The sequence below is a fragment of the Falco naumanni genome, chromosome 8 (genome assembly GCF_017639655.2).
Source record: "Falco naumanni isolate bFalNau1 chromosome 8, bFalNau1.pat, whole genome shotgun sequence".
Classification (NCBI taxonomy): Eukaryota; Metazoa; Chordata; class Aves; order Falconiformes; family Falconidae; genus Falco; species Falco naumanni.
This window is the reverse complement of record NC_054061.1, coordinates 1209264-1229809: the sequence shown is the minus strand read 5'-3', so window position 1 is coordinate 1229809 and position 20546 is coordinate 1209264. Positions and strand designations below refer to the sequence as shown.

The window sequence follows — 20546 nt, the reverse complement described above, 5'->3', positions numbered from 1 at the left end:
TCTTTTGTAAATCAAATCTGAACTTGCCAAAGTGAGAGCAGGTCATGCAACGCCTTGCAGTGTTCAGGACCGCACATTGGTATTTCCATAACTCTTCATCAGAACTCCACAAGTCTGCATTTAAAGCTCTGACATGCAGAGAGAATTCCTCCTTGCTGACGGTGTGTGCATTTCAGAGTTATTAAACACGCCCCCACTGCTATCTCTCTTTTTTTCCTCTTTTGTTAAGAGAGGCAGACAGAAAGGGAAACCAAAGGATCTCTTTTAAACAGCAAAATGCAAAACGCCTCACAATTTCCTGAGCAAGATAAGACCTGCAGGCTGTCACTGAGGTTCAGAGCCAGGAGTCCTCCTTGGGAGGCTGAGCATTGTGCTGCATTATTCAGTGGAAATGTGAAGGTTTGCGTTCTCCTCAAAACCCCCTTGAGCTTGGGGTCCACCTCCTGCCATGGCATGGCGGGATGCTGAGACGGTGCTTCTCCTACACCGAGACCCCCGCAGAGGATCCATGGGTGGGTTCGTGATCTGGCTCTCCCCTTAACAGACATGGCTATGTCCTTCACTTCCCTCCCTAAGCCCTTTAATTTTTCATGACCTCCTTGTGCTTTCTTCATCCACCTGAATGGTTTCAGATGTAAATTATGTTCTCCAGTTCACAGGACCTGTCAGCATCCCATTTGCTTTCTCCATCATAGCCGAGCAGTGGGCTGGGGGGGTCGCCGTGCCACAGCTCAGTTATGTTCCTGCTCGGAGGCAGCATCCCTGTCCACTCGGCAAATCCCCATGTGCCTTCAGCCTGTTTGAGGGACTGACGTGGGGGGGAGGAGGGTGAGTTATTATCCCACACTTATCAGCATTAAACTGGATTTGACAATTCATAGCCTGGGATTTGAATGATCTAAATCCTTCTTCATTTGGCAGCCTGGTTTGCTGTTATTTATGGTGCTTCCCAATTTATTATCATCTGCAGAGTTGGAGGCTTTGTGTGTGGTGCCATCCGCCAAGTGATTTATACAAATAATAAAAAGAATGGGCCACCCAGAGCCAAGCCACGGTCACGAGTCCCCTCCACAGCCTTCCTGGGGCCCACGGCACCTGGCCCCGGCTGGCAGGGCTGAGCCAGCAGGAGCACGCCAGTGAGCTGGGAACAATCCTAAAAATCAGGGGAAATTTTGCCTCTTTCCCAGTTACTGCTATATAATGCTCTTCCCATAGACTTTCTGTGACTGTAAATAGAAATATCCTCTTGACTTCAGCAGGGCTCCACCAGCGTGGTGTCTGTCCTACACAGTAGCAGCAAGGACACCTACTTGTCACTTTTTTGGGGGCAGTGAAAAATCTAAGGTCATTTTATGCATGAGGGTCTGAGCAATGGTGACTGAGCACCAGGAGTTGGAGAACACCCCAGGTCTCTGATACCGGCGCCCAGGGCGAACGAGCAGGCTGTGTGAGATATTTATGGGAACAGACGAGCCCCAGGGTGAAACCGTGCATAGCAGCATGGAGGTGTCAGCTCTGCGCCTTGTTGGGTTGGAAGCTGCTAATTTTGCAGCTGTATGACTGACTCATTTGTGGACCTCAGACACTAAGTTTGCTGTTTGCGATCCTCCCACTGTAGACAATTTATCATAATGGTGCTTACAGTAATCCTCTCCCTGCCTCTGAAGGGTTTTCTCTGGGGCTCGCAGAGAGCAAAGCTTTGCGGGAATCTTTGTGCGGATGCCATGGTCCTGCCCTGCAGAGGAGGAGATGGTGCGCAGTAAGGCTGCACGGCTCTCGAGGGTGCAGAAGGCATGGGAGTAGAGGCAACCGGGGAAGACGCTGTCACGCAGTGACTCACGCATCCTCTGCTTTAAGCTGACAGCGCTCCAGCACACCTTCTGGCAGTTAGCATGAGGCCGGTGCCAGCGACGTGCCGCCAGCCCATGACATGAGCCCCTGCTGACACCCCTCCGGCACCAGTAGCGCCGCTCTGGGCAGCAACTGGGTCCCACCAGCAGCGCATGGAGGGGCTGTGCCGGGCAGCACTTATAGCTGGTACCCACCAGCCTGCCCAGCCACCTCACCCGACACCTTATGTAGTCACTGGGAGGACAGTGCAAGTACATTTCTGAAAAGCTAATTAAAAACTGCATTTTTAAGCTCTGGGTGTTACTGGTTGCTGTAACACACGTACCTCAGCTGGAAGGGATATTCTTGCCTGCAGACAGAGTTTTCCCTGGCTTTCCCTACTTTGAACCTCTTTCTGGCTTGCTGCACTGGGAAGGCATTGCAGAGCCCTTCTCTGTCCTTCCAGCCTGTGGGATCAGCTGGCAGTGTGATCCGGCGGTGTGCAGTGGGCACCCCCCTGCCCTGCGGCTTTGAGCCCAGCCATGCCCCTGCCACCAGGCTAATGGCTGTCCTGCTGCGCCCTGGACCTCACAGGCTGGACGTGGGTGTCATCCTGTGTGAATGGGGGCAGGCACTCCTGGCACATGTGGTGGGACATGTGGGGTGTCCCCATGGCCTCCTCACTGGGACAGATGGTGTCAGGGCCCTTCTGCTGAATGGTGGGGCAGGCAGGTTGTGCTGGGAGCATGGGTGAGGTGCCTGGGATACTCCAGGATCGGGGTCAATGTGCCTGGGATGCACCAGCAGTGGGGATAAGCTGCCTGGCATGCACCGGGAGTGGGGACAAGGTGTCCGGGATGCTCCAGGAGGGGGGATGAGGTGCCTGGGATGTGCCAAGAGGGGATACGAGGTACCTGGGATGCAGTGGGAGCAGGAATGGGGCATCCAGGCCCCTGCACTGATGGGCAAGAGGAGAGGGGTGGCAGCAGGTCAGGCTGCTCCAGGTATGCAGGTCTTAGCACCGACTGCAGCTCCCCTGGTTGTGTCTTCTTTCTTTTTAATAACAGGTTTGTTTTCCCATTCCTCGTGGAGAGCACGCCTTCCCCCCCGCACTGGGAGAGGGGGAGGGGAGGGTGTGTATTATAAATTTCCTATTTTTCTGATAAAACTGTATCGCTACGGCGGAAATCAAATCCCGTCTTCGATATTTTTAGCATGAAAGCGTGAAGGAGCACTGATACTGAGGGAAGGGAGGACAGGCGGGTGCTGGCAGAGGGGAGGGTCTCCATGGAAACTGTTTTCTTTAAATTCCCGCATTCGGGGCACTGAGTGTGTAGGAGGTGATGAAGGAAATGAAAAAGCAAAAAAAAGAGAGAAGCTTTTTTCTTTTCTGTTGTCACAAAACTGCTGTAGGAACCTTAGGAGAAATGGGCATAAATTATTGATCATTTCAATGTGAATATATATGAATTTTAATTAATAATCGCCCTGTCATGTCTCTCAAGTGCAGTGGTGGGGGATGAGCAGGCAGCAGCCCATGACCGACCAGCTGGTGCTGGAGGGGCCCAAGTTTGTCGAGGGACATCTTTGAAAAGGATCTGGTGCTGTGCTGTGCTCCTGACTCATAACCTCCTCAAGACTCCTCCATTTCACCCCTCGGGAATGTTTTCCCGTGCAACGTGCGATGACAGACGGTTGTTACTAGCCAGAGACGTCGCAGGGAAGAGCCAGCGCTCAGACGAGGGTGGCTGGGGGTGATGCTCTTGTCAGCCATGGTGGGGTTCGGGTTGGGCTGAGTACCACTGAGTTGGTATTGAAGTTGGGACGAAGTGGGCTCACGAGAGGGTTTTTTTAATTCTTAAGGGTTTTTTTAAGGTATGAAAGTGTGTTAGTCAGGCTCTGTTATTATTCTGGTCTGAAACCCCGATGGTAGGCATGAGCAAACGGTGGGTCCAGGACATTCAGTGAACCCGCATCCCCCTTCCCCACAGGCACAGGGCCTGAGGTGGCACAAGGGTCCTCGTGGTGCCCGGCCCTGGTGTTTCAGATGGTAGCTCTGCTGACAAGGTGGTGCATTAGGTAGCCAGCGCTGTCTGAAAAATGTCTCACTGCAGCACGGAAAGATATTTTTAATTCATTGAAAAGTGAATGACCTAAAACCAGCAGCTGGTGATGGAGAAGGTTAAATAGTACAAAACAGATACATTTTCAACTAAGTAATTTTAGAAGGAGAAAATACTGCTTGGTACGAGGTGCACATTAACACTGCCTGGCCATGGCCTCAGTAGTTCTTCAGTTGCTGCTGCAGCTTCTCTTCCAAGTCCATCCCCGGTGCGTTCTCCATGTGACACTCCTGCTGATGCCAGGCTCGGCCGAGGACACCGCAGTGGTGTTCACCAGAGTGGAGGTCATCTGCTACAGGGATGAAAAGCTCTGCTTGAACTGGGGCTTAGCTCAAGCCAGATTTGGTTCCAAACACAAAGTTTCTTAGTGCTGAGCATGTTCGGTTTTGGCTGTGGCATCTGTCTGCAGCTGAGGATGCAGTTACCTGTGAGAATGGGAGCTGGGTTTTGGCTTAACTTTTCAGGGATATAAGTTTTTTTCTTGTATTTGTTAGACCCAATGTCCTTTCCTTGAAATTGCAAATTGGTTTCTGATTCTGCAGGATCCTCAAGTGCTGTAGCGAGTGTGGCAGGCTCGCAGCAGCACGGGGGGGGATCTGCCGTGCCTAGGTTCCTTGCCGACCTTTAACTGGTATTTAGGAATACCTGTCCAGCCCTTTGGGAGGCATTTGCTGAATATGGTGATTGTAGGGAAGACAGCTGTGTCATGTGGATGATTTGTTCACTGATGTTTTGCTAATTTAATTTCTGAAGTTCTAGCTTCAGCGCAGCCTCTTTGCGAAGGTTTCCCTCATGCAAAGAGCTTTGTGGGTCCTTGCCATTCTGGCTCATCGGTCAATCAAATCCAAGGTTAAAGAACCGGGTGGGTATGAGAGAGTTTTGTTTTTCATAGTAGGTGCTGGTTTAACAGCAGCATCAAAAACGTGCCTGTACTGTGGGAGCAGGTTGTTGATCTCGTTTTTCATTCTGCCAAAACCAAGTGCCCTGGCTGTGTGTTGCGGCTGGGCTCAGGAGCCGCATGGAGGGAAGCGCCGGAGGGAAGTCTGGGGCACACCAGGGATGGCACCTGGCTGCCCCCGGTCCCTATTGGATGCAGAATGGTGATCTAGAGGTCAGGGGCTGTGCATCACGGTATCTGATGCAAACCTGTCAGCAGGCGGGTGGTCCGTTAAAAGAGCGTTTAAAGAGTGTGCAGGAACAGACACAAGAAGTATGCGTAGATGACGTCGCCTAAGGCAAAACAGAAAACCCCCAGACCTGACAACCTCCCACAACATGTTTTCCCAGTTGCTAAATGGGAACAATATTTAACCAATAGTTCAAACCCAGCCAAGAGAGGAGGAACAGGTAATCCGAAGAAGTTCAAGATCCGTTCAGGAACTGATCCCAGAAGACAGGAATCCCTAGCAGGCACGGTCTGTGCCCCATGCCGCAGCCAGCTCTGCCACAGGCAGCCTGGCTCTTCACTGGTGAAAGCCAGAGCAGAGCTTGGCCCTTCTGCATCGCTTTTCAGCCATTTTATTAATGTTCATAGCAGATGGTTAAAACCTTTCTGGCAGGCTTTGCTGCCTGCAGAGGCAGTCTGAGGCAGAAGGGTTCCATGCGAGGGAATAAGGTGCTTTGCCTTAGGCTTTCCAGATCAAGGCAGGCCAGTCCGGCCCCTGGCACCCCCACCTTTCCACTTCCTTGGCCAGACTGGGGTGTTACCGTTAGCCTCTTGGGTTTTGCTTCTGCATTGCCAGCTCTGTCTGCGGTGAGATTGTCTCCCTAAATTTGTTAACATGAGCCAAGGGTTATATATGCGTGAAGATGAGCTTCAGAATGCATGCATGGGGCACTACAGATGTGCTTCATGCTGGAGTGATGGGACAATGCAGGGAAGATGCATGAACTTTAATAGGAGCAGCCCAGAGTTCATCAGCCACCTGCGCTGTCTGCTGCGGGTGGCTGTCCTGAGCCCCAGGTCTGGAGCCCCTCACGCAGCTGAGACACCATCTCGGGGTGGCGGGGTGTTGTTTTGGGGGAGCCCATGGCTGTGGAAGGGTCTCTGGGATGCCCTGGAGCGGCACGGGGCATGTGTTCAGTGGATGCTGGCTTGTCTGGCGTCCTGGAAGACAGACCGCCAGAAGCGTTCCCAGCAGCTGCGGAAGCATGTGCTGTTCTCTGAATTCTGTCTTTTCTAACTGTGGTGGTAACTTTCTAGTGTGTATCTGAGGCAGATACAAATCATAGGAGGGGGAAGGAAGAATTCAGGTTACATGATTCTGATGCTTTCTCTGCTGGCACATGACAACAGAGCTAATGAGCAGGAGGAGTCATCGCGGTGCTCGGAGGGCTCCGAGGGTGCGTGTGGCCCATGTGCTCAGCTGATGCTTGCAGCCGCAACCGGCACAGGGGGTCTGCCCCTGCCCAGAGCCCCGGAGGCTGCAGCCCTGGGCTGCACAATGCTTGGTACTGGTGGACTGCAGAGAGGAGAGGGGAAAAAATGCAAATGCTGTCAGCCGTTGTGGCAGGAACGAGCCGACTGTTATCATAGCTAAGTGCCATTCATTGCAAAATCAATCTTGCACCCAGCACTGGGTCTCCGAGGCTGTGTTCCTTCTTCCCCTTCCCCAGCTTCGTGCCGGCGGAGAGCTGCACTCCAGGCAGTGGGTGAACACCAGTTGGGCAGTAATTGCCATGGAATTAACCTCTGACATTCTCCTAAAAATAGGCCAAATAAATCCAATCATTAGCGGCTCTCCTGCTTGCTTTGCCTCAAGGGTAAACACTGCAGATTAACGCGTTTACAAGTTACAGGTCCATGAGTGTTTCCTTGATTCTCTAGTTACTGCAGCTGAGCAGCAGTCCCTGCTCAGGGCTTTCACCTCCTGGTGACAGCACTTCGGTTTGTGGGGCAGGGGAGCGGTGCAAGCACGGTGGCTTTTGGGGCCACGGAGGGCTGAAAGGTGGCACTTTAATTTACCTTGATAGACAATGGGAGGGCAGAGTTGATGTGGTTGCCCAGGCTGCTCTGCCTGGTGAGTTCAGGTGAAGAACACAAAGGTGTCTTCATCCGTCTGCTCCCTCTCCTCCAAGGCTGAAGGCAAACTGCCTCCCCATGCGTCGGAGGGGAGCGATGAAGCAGAAGAGCTGGGCAGGAGTGAAGCCAACCCCTTGTCTGGCTGCTGGGGCAAGGTGCTGGTGTGCCAGGTAGCGCTGAGCTCTCCCTGGGTCCCAGGAATCGATCACATCACCCAAAGTGGTGGGGCAGCGCCCCACGGCATGAGAGGAGTGCGCCATGCGGTACCGTGCCATGCCCCACTGCCAGCAGCGGTCCCCAGGCTGTGCTGGACACAAGCACAGCATGGGGATGGAAATATCCCTCAACTGGGCTGCTGGAGCGCAGACCTGGGCAGGAGAGCAGGGGGGCTGAGCAGGTCCATAGCAGCAGAATTCCAAAATGCTGTGGCCATTATTATTATAGACAATAGAAAAACGGAGATTTGTGGAGATCCCACAGGAGACGAAGCGCTGACAAGGCACGTAGCTGTACAGGGAACGGTGCTTTCTAGATGCCTGTGAAAGCCAGTCTGCAGTTAACTTAAATTGTCTTTGTCTTCTTCTTTCCAGCTGACATCATCTCTACAGTAGAATTCAACCACACTGGAGAATTACTAGCAACAGGGGACAAGGGGGGCCGTGTTGTAATATTTCAACGTGAGCAGGAGGTAAGTGCCAGTGAATACAAAATGCCCATTTTATCCTTTTAAGAGAAGCTTCCTGCTGTTTCCTAATCTGTCTGTGTCACTCCTAACCTCAGGTCCCTCCTGGCAGACTCCAAACTGAAAAGCAACTATTAGCATAAGCAGGACCAGATTTCAGCTTGTAAAACGCCCTCCAAAACCACGTTGCATTTCCTGCATTCTTTTGCTCTGGTTGCAGCTCCCTGCAGCCGGGTGTAACTGGGATCAGACCGGTGCATTTGAGCGTGCTGCAGGTGTCCATCTGGCCACCCCCCAAAAACCTCTCACACTGCCAAAATATCCAGATGAAACAATTGTGTTTCCCTTCTGAAACACTTTGTCCCAGGAAATTTGAACAAACTCCTTGTTGAAACCCTGAGTCACGGTCTGCCCAGCCTCCTGCAGCTGTGGTGAGCGCTCAGCCTCCAGCACAGCCGCCTGCACCAGCACGGCCGGGGGGCTGCGCAGGACCCCACCACCCGGGAGATTCCCTGCCCTTCCCAAAGCCATCCCACATAGCTGGTCTGGCACGGCACGCACAGCATCGCATGGTCTGAGCGGGTGGGAGCCATCCTCCCCTGTGGGTGTGTTTGCCGATGGTGGAAGGGATGAGTCAGGCCTGGCTATGAAAAATGTCATGGTCTGATGAAGTTTTTAATTTTTTCTCAATGTTATAGCCTCGAAATTATTTCTGTATACACTGGAGAGAACCAAACGGTTAAAGGTTACAGGCATAGATGCTTCATCAACCTTTCTAGCACTATTTCATTTCTTATTTTCCTCTCATTTTATTATTCTACTGCTTTTCCTGAACTTCAAGCTTCTTAGCATTGCACCAGGTGTATTCTGTTCAGCTCCTGCTTTGGAGCAGTGCTGTGCTCCAGGGGACAAGCAGGGCTTTACTGACCCAAACGCTTTGTTTGTATGTGGGAAGTTCCATCTCCACGATAGTTTTCATTTAATTACTTCAGCCTCGCTCAGAGCCTGGTCCTGGGTGGTTCACTGCGTGGGATTTGCAGTTCCAGGGTCCCTGACAGGTCTGAGCGCTGAGCCATGGCACGCAGCATCAGTTCTTGCAGAGACACTGCCCTCTTCTTGGCTGCGTTGTCCTTGCTTTGTGTTTGTGCCCCTGCGGGGCAAATGCTGCTTATCCTGTGCAGGTGGTGGGGTGCTGCCTGCAGCTCCTCTGGGGCTGGTGTGGGTGCCTGGCAGGAGCCAATCCTTGGTCCCAGCCGTTCACCAGGGGTGGTTGGCACGGTGTGGTGGGCTCTGTTCCCACGCCATTCCTGCTGAGCACACCAGCACTGCCATGCCCGGGGATGCCGAGCCTTGGCTTTCAGACCTGCGCTGCGTCACCGCGACCAGGCGCTCGCCGGCACTTAACAAACCTTAGAGAACCAAAGAGTCAACAGAAAATGTCCCCCTGCTCTCCGTGCCTTAAACTCCTCTCCGCTCCCCTTCCTGCAGAGCAAAAACCAGCCCCATCGCCGGGGAGAGTACAATGTCTACAGCACCTTCCAGAGCCACGAGCCGGAGTTCGATTACCTGAAGAGTTTGGAGATAGAGGAGAAGATCAATAAGATACGATGGCTCCCGCAGCAGAACGCAGCCTATTTCCTGCTCTCCACCAATGGTACGTGGCTGCGGCCACAGCAGCCGCTGTCCCACCACCACGGGTCCCTGGCCCCCTGCAGCCAGGCGGGGCCCACTCTGTAGCGCTTCTTTGGGAAAAACGTATGCTAACAAAAATACGGAGACTCCTTTTGGTGTGACAGGGATGTCACGGGGGAGCAGGAACAGGTCCAAATCTGTCTGGCGGAGTGCGATGCCGGTGCACCAGGTTTTGTCCTTATTTCAGGGCAGCCGTTCTGAGTCTTCTCCCCTTGCTGACAATTTCTTTTTTTTTTTTTTTTTTTTTTTTTTTAAGAAAAACCGCAGCTGGTTTGTTTCAATTTGCAGCTGTGTTCAGCTCAGCAGTTCCATGTTATGTTCAGATAAATATCAGGAGGATCCAGGAATATTACTTGGGATGAATGGGACCTTAAGATGGATGTGACTTAATTACTTCAGGGGAAAAGGAGGGGTCTAATTATCTTTCATAACCAACTTACTTTGTGTTATAGAATTGCCTCTATTGATCATTGTAATAAAATTCAAAGACTTACTAAACTTATTTGGGGGGAGAATCGTTGAAATGCAATGAAGATTAATTATAGAGCATAATGTTCTGTTAATTGAGTTTTTAAATAGTATTTTGATTAACAGGGATATTATCTTTCCATTTGGGATGGTGTTTCATATGCTAGCAGGTTATCAAAATTATTCTTTTAGAAATACTCCCGTGTTATGCTGTTTCTTTTTGTTCTTACAGTTAAACTAACATTATATATATAACCCCCCTAAAGTGAACCGGCTTAATAAAAAAATTAATGGTGCTCTATTGGAATTGCTGTGTAAAGGAGAAAATGAAGATGGATGATACGGTTGTGTATGAAACCTGGTGGAAGTGATGATAAACTACTGATAGTCTCTGCCAGGAGGGAGGAAAGAAAACACCATTACTCAGAATAAACCCACATGTTCTGGGACTCCTTCCCCAGTGGCTCTGTGGCTCAGGAGCTGTGGCGGGGCAGCGTGGAGCTGCCTGCAGCCCCTTCTAAGACTTTACCTCCTCTGAGCAGCTTCCAGGCACGGTTGCCTCCAGTCGTGCTTTGCTGCCGCACAGTGCTGTTGCTTGCTGGAACCTCAGGTTGCCTGTGGCTCTGCTCAGCTTGCTGTGCGCTGGAGTTCTGTGCGGACTCCGCTGGAAGCAGAATTAGTTACCATGTGGCACCCTGTGTCTGATGGGCTTTAAAGCTGTGCACAGCCTCCAGTGCCTGCTGCCGGCATGGGTGCTGCTGTGGCTGCCACCCCACAGCTGTGGGTGAGTGACACCCAGCCAGAGCCACCCTCGGGGGTAGCATCCTTCCTCTCACCTTCCAAAGGGGCAGCGTGGGGCTGGAGCATGGAAGGCAGTCAGCAGGGATGGCTGGCGGTGTTCCAAGAGGATAGGAAGTAGAGCTAGCGGGGACAGAATTAGGAGAGCTGGTGCATCCTTGGTGTTTAACACATTACTTGAAGCTAAAGGAATTTGGAAATTACTCTTGAAAAGTAACAGGTGGCCCCTGGATAACTGCCGTATGAGATACGGAAATGCGGGAGGAAAGGTGTTGTGTGGAGCCTGCTGTTGGCTGGCTGTTCAGCGGGTGTGCAGGCGTGGGGAAGGGGGTGTCTGTGTGCACAGGCGTGCAACGTGCGTGTTGGAGGAGCAGCCGTGTGTGGTGCTGGGACAGTGGGTTCAGCCCCCCAGCACTGCCTGAGCTGCCCCATCCTGGTGCCAGCACCTGGAGGGTGACTCAGCCCCACCACTCAGTATATTGAACGCCAACATTCAGAGCATGACCTCTGAGGCACTGAGCCCTGGGAAATTACTTCGCCTATTATTTCTTCATTAATCCAATAGTTCTGTTCTGTTGTTCAACCGTCTCCTTATCTCTGGAGTAAACATGCCAGGAGCTGTCCAGCAGGACCAGGTGAACCAGGGCTCTGGGGATGCTGTAGTGACAGGTACCTCTGCAGCCACGCCGGGCACACAGTGGGGTGGTCACCGGTCTGAACCAGCTGTGCCCTTGGCATGTCCAGCGGTGGCTGCTCGGGGGGCAGCCGGCTGTAACACTCTCCTCTCTCCTGCCCCCAGATAAGACTGTGAAGCTATGGAAGGTCAGTGAGCGGGACAAGAGGCCAGAGGGATACAATCTCAAGGATGAGGACGGTCGTCTCCGAGACCCCTCCATGATCACCATGCTACGGGTGAGTGTGGGGAGACCAAGGCTGTCGAGGAGCCTTTCTCTTCAGGGTCTTGGGTGAAAATCGCTGCCGGTGTCACCTGCGTGCCGCAGTACTGGTAACACTGTCCTGACGCGGTAGGTCTGTGTCCGAGGGCTCCTTGTGTCGGAGGCCGGTGCTTTGTCGGGTGTGTGGGTGCAGGAGCGGAGGAGGGAGCTGTCGCTGGAGCAGTGCCTGGGCTGTGCCGGCTCTGGGCACGTGTGCTGCGAAGCACCGTGTTTTGTCTCATGTTGGGTACCCCGGTGCCACAGGGCTGCTGCTGCAGGGCCCTGCATGCCGTGCCCATCCCGGCGAGGAGGCAGTTAATGCGCTCTCCCTTCTCAGTGCATTCGCCACCGCCCAACTTCTGCTTTGGGAACAGAAGTACTTTCTCTAAATGAGTTTTCCTCCCAGCCTAAGGAGATTAAATCCAGCCTCCCAAATTGAATGTAAACACCTGAGGCTATGTTTTCCATTTACTTCGAGGGGGCTGGATGCACAGAGCCCATTAAAGCAGCCGCCCCTGTGCCCCGGGAGCATCGAGCATCGCTGGGAAGCCTGGCAAGGCAGGGTGTGCGGGCACAGCAGCGCCTGGCTGCTGGGCATGGCTCTGCCACCTGGGAGCTGCCTGAGCCTGGCCGGCAGTGCCAGCAGGTTGGTTCTTCCCCCAGCACTGCCCTGGGATAGCTGTTTATGATCTTTAATTTGCATATAAAGAGTCAGCTCTGGCCCAAGGCAGTGCACACCCCCTTAATTCAATCAGAGCCCACCCTGGGCCCCGGGAGCTCTGGCAGTGGGGGCAGGCAGCGCTGGAGACCCCCGGTGTGTGGGCTACAGCAGTGAGCGGGGTGCCCCTCTGCCAACGGGGAGAGGCCGTGCTCCCCCCCACATGACGTTAGAGCAGAAACAGACATTAACTCGTTTAACCCATAACCCATAGACCTAGAAATGCCAAGTATGCAGGAATTTTGTCATGATGTTAATCAGACCAGACCAGCTTGTAATTTATTATCATCCTGTCAGAATTTGCATTTTGAGTACTTGGGGGGGTTATATTTATATATATATGTAATCGTTGCTATGATTACCCTTGGCTCACTTTTATGGCTTCCAGTTCCATTGCAGACAAAGCCATTGAGGACCCCAGACAGGTAGTTAATTCTCATCCCCGTGCTGTGCTGCTCCTGGTGGCTGGCAGGCATTTTTCTTTACAGAGCAAGAAAACAGTTTATTGCATGTGTATCAGCTGTTGTGTTTCAGGCAGCATTGCCAGCCTGTTGCGCTGTTACTAGACCGCCCGTTGGAGGAGTTTGCTCTGCATCTGGGTGTGGGAGCCGGGGTTACCGACCCTCTGCAGGGCTGGGAGGCAGGTTTTGAAAAGGCAGCAGTGTTAAGGGGTGTTATTCCAGTTAGTGCTTTCTTCTCTGGCTAAATGCGCTGGAAAAGCCCTGGGCTTACTGAGGAAACACCGGTCACCATTTCGCCTAAATTGCCGTCTTGGTGCCTGTGCCGAGCTCTGTGGCAGGTGGCTGTCGGCGGCAGTGCCGTGGCCAGGGGTGTCCTGAGCACCCCAGCACGCTGCTGGAGACCATGCAAAACAGCAAATGCAAGGTCAGCGTTCTCAAGGGAGCAGTGTTTGAATATTGATTTTTTAATTTTTTTTTTTATTTCCAGTGTATTCTTTAGGAACATTTAATTTCTGGAGTAATTATAGCAACTCAAGAGTCCAGGATAAATGTTGAGGCATATTTCTTTTCCAACAGAAACTGTTTTAAAGTTGCTAAAATGCTTTGTTGTGGGAACACTGAGTTCTGACATTTTGAAATGGAGATTTTTAACTTTTTGACAATGATTTTTTATCTTTTGGATTGACCCGGCTGTCAGCTCTGTAGGTGCCTTGTCGTCCATCCCACCGGCCGTGGCCGCTGGCTGGTCAGAGGTGCAACAGCAGGCATGGGGAGCATGCAGGGACGTGAGCTGCAGTCCCGTCTGCCCAGAGCCACTGGTGGGTCCCCCCTTGCCTGGGCGAGGGGAGCCCATGAGGAGCATGGCAGGTGGCCCTGGCTGTGTGGCACTGTGTCCTCTCCTGCATGGGATGCCCACAGCACTGCTCACGTTGGCTTTGCAGTGCTGTGTGTGCCCGGGGGCTTAACACTATCATTTAGCTGCTCCTCCTTCTCTTCCCTGTGTTACAGAGGGTGGGGTGGGGAAGAGCGGACAGCCTGTGTGTGTTTGCCAGGGGTGGGTACAGGGTGGGCATAGCAGTGCCGAGCTGGTGGCTCAGGCTCCCACCCCAGACCTGCCTCTGCGCCCCACCGCCTGCCCCTGCCGTGCCAGCAGGATGTGGTTGTGGATCGACTGGAGCCCGCGATGAGGGTGATGATGCCTCAGTGGGGTGCACGGGCGATGTGGTTATGAAAATAAATAAATAATTGTCATGCTTTGCTACTGATTGCTGGCATGAGCTGATTGCATTTGACCGCTTCCTGGTGCCTGAATGGGCGACCACAGGGTTGGAAGTGGAGCCAAAAATCAACCTGGGTGTTTTTGCAAGTGCTCGGCCTGAAGTCACACCATCCAGCCCATCTGTCACTGCTGGTGCCCAGTGGGGCGTAGCCAAGGAGGGGCAGGGATGCAGAGATGCTGCCAGCGTGGCCGGTACTGGGTGCAGCCCTGGGCAGTGCGTGTTCAGGGTGGGGGCAGCCCGCCCACCCCACCGGGCACCCACCTGCCCTGTCCCTGCTCACCCCAGGGAAGGAGGGCATTGTGATATTTATCTTTTTTCCCTGTAGAAAGTCACACTGAAATACCAGAGAAGTGGATGCTGTTTGTTGTCTACCCCCAAAGTTTCTGCCTTCGTTTTGCTTTCAGTCTGTTTACTCCTGGTAGCAGCGCGGTGCCGTACGACTGGGGGAGTTTGCTACTTGGGTGTCTCCCTTGTGCTGTGGGGTCAGGCACTGCGACCCCCCGCTCCCTGGCAAGCAGCCCCACGGGAGCGTACAGCTTCTGCTTCACAGGAATGAGGAGAGGTAAAGCACGATGTAAGTGCTTGGTATTATGGTTATTAGCGTCTGCCAGCACAGCGCCTGCTGTCCCTGAGGATGGGAGACTGTGGAGTCTTCCGCCAGCCCTGGTTTGATCTAATGTTTTGATGATTTTACTTAGACAGATATTTACATAGCTGTAACCATTTTGCTGCAGCTTGGCATATCTTTGACATTTAATTGTCCTGTGATGCTCGCGCTTTGGAGTAAAGCCACATCCATCCACAGTTTAATTTTCAACCACAGGTGAGTGAAAAAGGGTTTTAAAACCACCTTGCTGCAATCGTCTCTCACCCATTTCTCTTAAGGCTTTAAATGTACTTGATGAGCATTGTTCTCTGAGGGAGTTCTAACCTGCATAGTGCAAAAGGAATATTTAACTCTGCTCAGGCTGTAAAGTAAGGCTTGTGCTGTCATTAAAAAAGCTCTGCTTGTTTGGCTAGCCCCCAGTCTAACGGCTACAGCCCTGTGGCCTCATTTAGCTGCCTCGGCAAGCTCTCCCATGCCGCTCGGTGTACAGCCACACCTGCACTGTGGGATGTGTGCAGGAAATAATTAACACAAATAATATCCAGGGCTTAATTTTTTTTAAATAGAGAACATGGTTGCTTTGATCCCTCACAGTGCAAATCAGACTGTGGTGAAACAGTGGTGTGCATCTCCCACCGGTGGGAGGTGGTGGCTGTGGGCACTTGGGTGCTATGTGTGGGAAGATGCTCTCTGTGCCTCTGGTGAGCAAAACTGGGGCAACCAGCCAGGAGAGACCATTCCCAGGCCTCCCTTTACTGGAGAGAGGGGCTGATCTTTGCGTTTGTTTAAAGAGCAGCAGCAGCAGCCAGCTGTGCTGCCCGTGCTGCCTTGGCACATACTGCCCAAGCTCCGAGCACCACAGGGACAGCTGTCTGCCTCCCCGGTGTGCCGGGGGGCTGTGACTGAAGGGTGTTCTTGTGTCGGGCCAGGCTATGTGTTCTGAAACCAGGCTGGGATTTCTTAGTCCACCAAGTCCCCTGCTCCTGAGCCACACTGGCAGTGGGGAGAGCAGCCAGGGCTCCCCAGGGCTGGCAGGGGCTCCGGCTGGGGGCTCCCAGGAGGGGCTGCTGCTGCCTCCCCTCCTCTGTCCCAGGGGAACCCAGGGGAGCTCAGATACTAGTTGGTAACAGCTTTCCCTGCCCCAGAGGTCACAGATCTCTGCCCCAAGCATTTTAAAATGCTGGTAAGTAAGGAAGCACCCTGCAAACGGGCTGGTGCTCAGGAGCCCAGGGGCCAGTTGCTCTGGTAGCAGGGTCAAGTCTCACCCAGGTTATTAAGGACTCGGGATTGCTGTGCTGCAGAGTGGTGTCCTGTGGTCTCCTCTGGACACCTCCCTGGGGGAGGAGTGATCCTCTGAGGCCGAGCACGATGTGGGTGCAATGCACAGGTGCGTGGATGTGTCTGGTTCTTGGTGTTTGTAGCTGTTGCAAAGCGTGCTCTTGGTTAAGAGCTGCCACTTCACTCTCAATTCCAGCAAAATCCATCATAAATTCTGTTTTATATGTCCCACTTTGCCAAAGCACTCAGATTTCTGGGCCCCTGGGCACAGTTCCCTGGGGAGGTTGTGCTGTATTCCCTCGGCATCCCAGGCACCCCACGGGCAGCCCTGGAGCGGGGCTGTGCGATGGGAGAGGGGAAGGGGTGGGCAATGCTTTGGAGAAGCTGTGCTGCTGGTTTTCCACCTCAGCAAAGAGATCTGTCTGTCTTTTCCTTTTATACATTCTCCAAAGCATTATCATTTAAATGACAAGGTAATGTGAAACATTTGGCTTTTTTTGGCTATAAAATGCACATGGCAGAACTAATCAATTTCAAATGATCGTCATCAAACCTTTGCCACAGAATTTTTTTTAAAAAAAGGATTTTCCCCTTTTCATTAGTGGCTTACATTGCTCTAAAGCTGCTCAACGGGTACCCTTTGCATGCTCGACTGCCCTTTGGTAGCCTGGCCCCTCTGAGCTGGGCAGCACTGGGCTCACTGCCACATGGTGCCATCCCTGGGAAGCCACCATGCTGGTCCAGGACATGCTGGGGACCTGTGGCGTATCCTGGCTTGGAGGTGCTTGATTTTTGTCACTCTTGAAGCAGTGCCCTGAATGAAGACGAGCTTGGCTCAGTCTCGCAGTGAGGCACAGCCAGTGTGCAGGGCTCTGAAGCCACCATGCAAGTAACGGCTGTGTCACAGCAGCACCCAACCCACCAGTGTGCGCTGCCTGCACCTCTGCCTGCTTCATTCCGCAGATGCTTGAAAAGAAACGAAGGAGCCCATTTTGCTGCTGCTTTTGTCATTTTTTTGTTTTTCTGAGGTCATGAGTTGAATTCTTTCTTTTCTGGTGAAAACTCATTCGTCCTTTTAATACTTGTAAACTCACCTTGAAATGCCAACAACCAGAATTGACCTTTCAGATATTTTTTTCATCTCTTTTTTTTTCCACAGCTATTACACTGCTGGTATCTGTGTCTAGACAAACTGTAAAAACAACGTGCCAGGCAGAATTATCAAACGGGCTTGGATTGCTTTGAATGCGTGTTTGGTAACATTGCTGTGGTTCTGCACGCTCCTCTTGGTAAAAGTAGGAAAACTGCTTGATGGGATTTTACTGACACTGGCTCTTCTTCAGCAGGAGAAATAAGTTTAAAAGTATCTTTTCAAACAATCACATCCTTAACAGGGATGCAGTTCTAATGAGATTGGTGTGAGAGTTTACGATTTTTAACCTTAGATTAAGAAAAACATTCTGTTAGTTCTTTGAGGTTTTCCCAAACTTATTTCAGAATTTAGGTGAAAGTAATCCTGGAGTGTAACAGGTGAACTAGGATGAATTCTCAGTTACAAGCAACAATAAATATCCTATCATGGTATAAAAATACACAAAGAATGGGAAAACTGGGATGGTTTGGGCTGTGTGTGGAACGCCACTTGCAGTCAGTGCTCAGTTTCCTTGCAGTAGAAACCCTTGGTGAACTGGCCCTGGTTTTGGGAGGGGTATTTGTGTCGGTGGCCTGAACGGTTGGCCCACATGGACTGACTTCAGGCTTTGAACTCTGCACCTCGGTGCCGATCGAGCACAGCCCAGCAGATGCTCCTGAGTCTCAGTCCCCACTGGGAAACTGGGAAGCTGGACACTGCTCTGGAGGGCAGGTCTGCTGGGCAGCGCATGCTCCTGCTCTGGCACTGCAGTTCTGGCTGCACCATCTTCCCTGCAGACCTGGTGTCCGTGGTCTTTTCCCTCCTCCCGATCCCCAGCTGGGACCCAGACCCTTTTGGACCTGCACATGTGAAGGTGGATGCTCAGCTGGCAGCAGGTCTGTGCCTGTGTTTCACTGTATGCAGAAAGGCTCAGGAGCTGCCGACTGAGGAGCCGGTGCTGGCGCAGTGCTGAGCAGGGAGGGACGTCTCCACGGAGAAGAGATGAAACCAGAAGCTTTATCAGCTACATGGACTGGTAATGAGACAGTGGGTTTATCCTTCCACACTTCACAGGGAAGGTCCAGTAAGTCAAAATCCTGAAGAGCATGAAATTGCCAGTCTACCACGAAAATGGTGTTTGATGCGCATTTTGTCTGCAAAATATTGATCTGCAGGCAGCGCTGGCTGGCAGTTACAGAATATGCCTTTTGTAGGTAAGAAAGAAACATCAGGGAGCACATCCAGAGGAGCTCAGCAGCTGAAGCAGGTGAGGAACCTTGCTGGATTTATCCCCAAGCTGCTAGCTCTGCGCTCGGATTTGCCAGGAACTGGATTACATTTTCCTACTTGCAAACGCAAGGCTGGGGTTAATCTGAGCTTCGGCTGTGACTAATCCCACTTGGCCAAATCCTGCCTGCTGCCCAGGTGGCGGAGGCAGCTGCACCCCAGGCAGCGCTTGTGTGGAGCACAGGGGGTGGGCTGGCGGTGGGGGGCCACCCCAGAAAGGGCAGTTTGTCCTGCTGTACGTGCCGAAGGAGAGAGGGAAGATCTGCCCTGTGGGCTGGTGCACAGAGTTGCAGTTAGGCGCGGGTGGCACTGCAGGCATTACAGCTGCCACGCTGGGCTGCTGCCGGTCCCGCTGCACGCAGCAGGTCATCGCAGAGCTTCCACTGCAGGTGGTGCTGAGGCATGGTGACCCCTCATGAGGTGGGAACCAGGTAGATATCTTAATGGATTATTTATTAATTTTTTTTTTTTTAATGGCTACTACTTAGGGTCAGGTCTGGATCTCAGCCTAAGTCCGGTAGAGCTCTATTGTGCCAAGAGGATTTCCATGGAGGTAACTGAGAGCAAAACCTCTTTCTCTGTTACACAGAAATGGGTGCATGGTCCCAGTGCTGACATGTCTGTGGTTGCCCTCACTCCCACCAGCCATGGCCGGGACCGCTGTGCAGGAGCACTCCCTGGGACCCGCACCAGGGTGATGCCAGGCTGCTGCAGCAGCTTCCTGGGGCAGAGGTGGTCTTGCTGCTTTGCTTGTCCATGCTGGGCTTGCCCTTCATGAGCCAGCCCTCTCATATTCACACCCTTGAGGAATTTTTGTCCTCCCGCGTGCCCCGTGAGGAGGATTCCCAGCAGCGCTTTCGCCTTGCCTGTAGGTGGTTGAGTCCCATCTTGCTGCAGGGCTGTGCTGGGGGCTTCATGTCACTGGTCTGGCCCCTGGGGCAGCTCAGAGCTGGCATGCGTTGGACTTGGGCTTGTGAGAGGCTGTGTGACCACACCATCCCAGGAGCTGAGGCATTAAGCATTTTCCCCTGTATATTGACTCGTGTTTTGAAAACGCGGCACGCCGCAGACCACCTCTGGGCAGGGGAGGAGGTTGTCCTGAGGAACACCAAATCTCTGTATCTCTTTGGGCCACATCCGTCACAGCACCGTAAATGCTGAGGAGAAGCTCTGCCAGGTGAAGTTCTTCCCCCTGGGAGCAGGGAGCATTTGATGACAGTGGACATAGACAGTGATGGGGGAAACCTGGTGAGAACATGGGGCACGTAGTGAAGCACAGCGATGACGGACACGGCGTTACCTGCGCCGTGGTCCTTTGCTCAGCAGCTGCGGGTGGCAGGAGGATGTGCGGCGCTGGCGGTGGGAAGGGGCCAGGGCACGCCGGCTCCCTCCGCCCCCCAACCATGGAGAGCATGAATTTTACAGCTCAAGGGAGGATTAGTGCCTCGTTAACTCAGGAGAGGGGAAGCCTTTGTAGGCAAGGAGAGGAATCGAGTGTTGTGTGCACTTTGAGTGAGTGGGACCAGCTCTTTTGCAGGGGGTGCCTGCTAGAGGCAGAGAGAAAAATTAAGACGTATTTTGTTTTAAATTAAAAATGACTGGCATTCCCCCCCCCCTTCCTGAAAACGAAAAGTAATTTAATTTATTAGTGGTTTACTTTATTTGACAGCCTCTCTATGTACTTGATGCGGTTTGTTACACTGAATTACCCTTTAATAATGGGTATATATAATACCAGAGCCTGCCCTGCAGGTTGGCTCCGTAATTGAAGACGGGATGTGCTGAGGAGGGCTCTGTGCTGTTGAGGATTGCCATGGCAATGCTAGTGGGAGCCGGGTGGTTTAGGCAGACACCAGCTTGGACTCTGCATGCTTCAAAAGGAAAAAAAAAACCAAACCAAGTTTCAATTTCTGTCACGTTGCCCCATTTGTTGGGCGCTTTCTCTTCGCCGTCACTGACCACCCCGAGCAGCTCCCTGCCCGCCCAGCTGAGCTGGGGACCCCGTGGCTGCAGCACCAGGGCAGCCTGTGGGGTCCTCCCTCGGACCACTCAGTCTTTTCCTTTATTGTATGTTAAGCAGCAATGCAGCACTGCAGCATGGGTGCCTGTGGGCCACTGGGACGGACCCCACGGCACGGGAGGGACGCTGCTGGGGCAGGCAGCGCACTAGGGAAGGTGCAGCCGAGAGCGGTCCTGTGGTGGTGAGCGGGATGAACGGGGAGAGGGGTTTGGA

General features: G+C 52.7%; 1 protein-coding gene across 4 annotated transcripts in view; it reads left to right on the top strand.

Moving 5' to 3' along the window:
* Window positions 1-20546, top strand: part of PPP2R2B (protein phosphatase 2 regulatory subunit Bbeta) — a 104606-nt gene that overhangs the window by 71091 nt on the left and 12969 nt on the right. For all 4 annotated transcript variants that reach the window (XM_040604561.1, XM_040604562.1, XM_040604563.1 and 1 more), the window contains 3 exons: window positions 7566-7663; window positions 9146-9311; window positions 11415-11527. In XM_040604561.1, the coding sequence (XP_040460495.1) occupies window positions 7566-7663; window positions 9146-9311; window positions 11415-11527 (377 nt within the window). The remainder of the gene's footprint in view (window positions 1-7565; window positions 7664-9145; window positions 9312-11414; window positions 11528-20546) is intronic.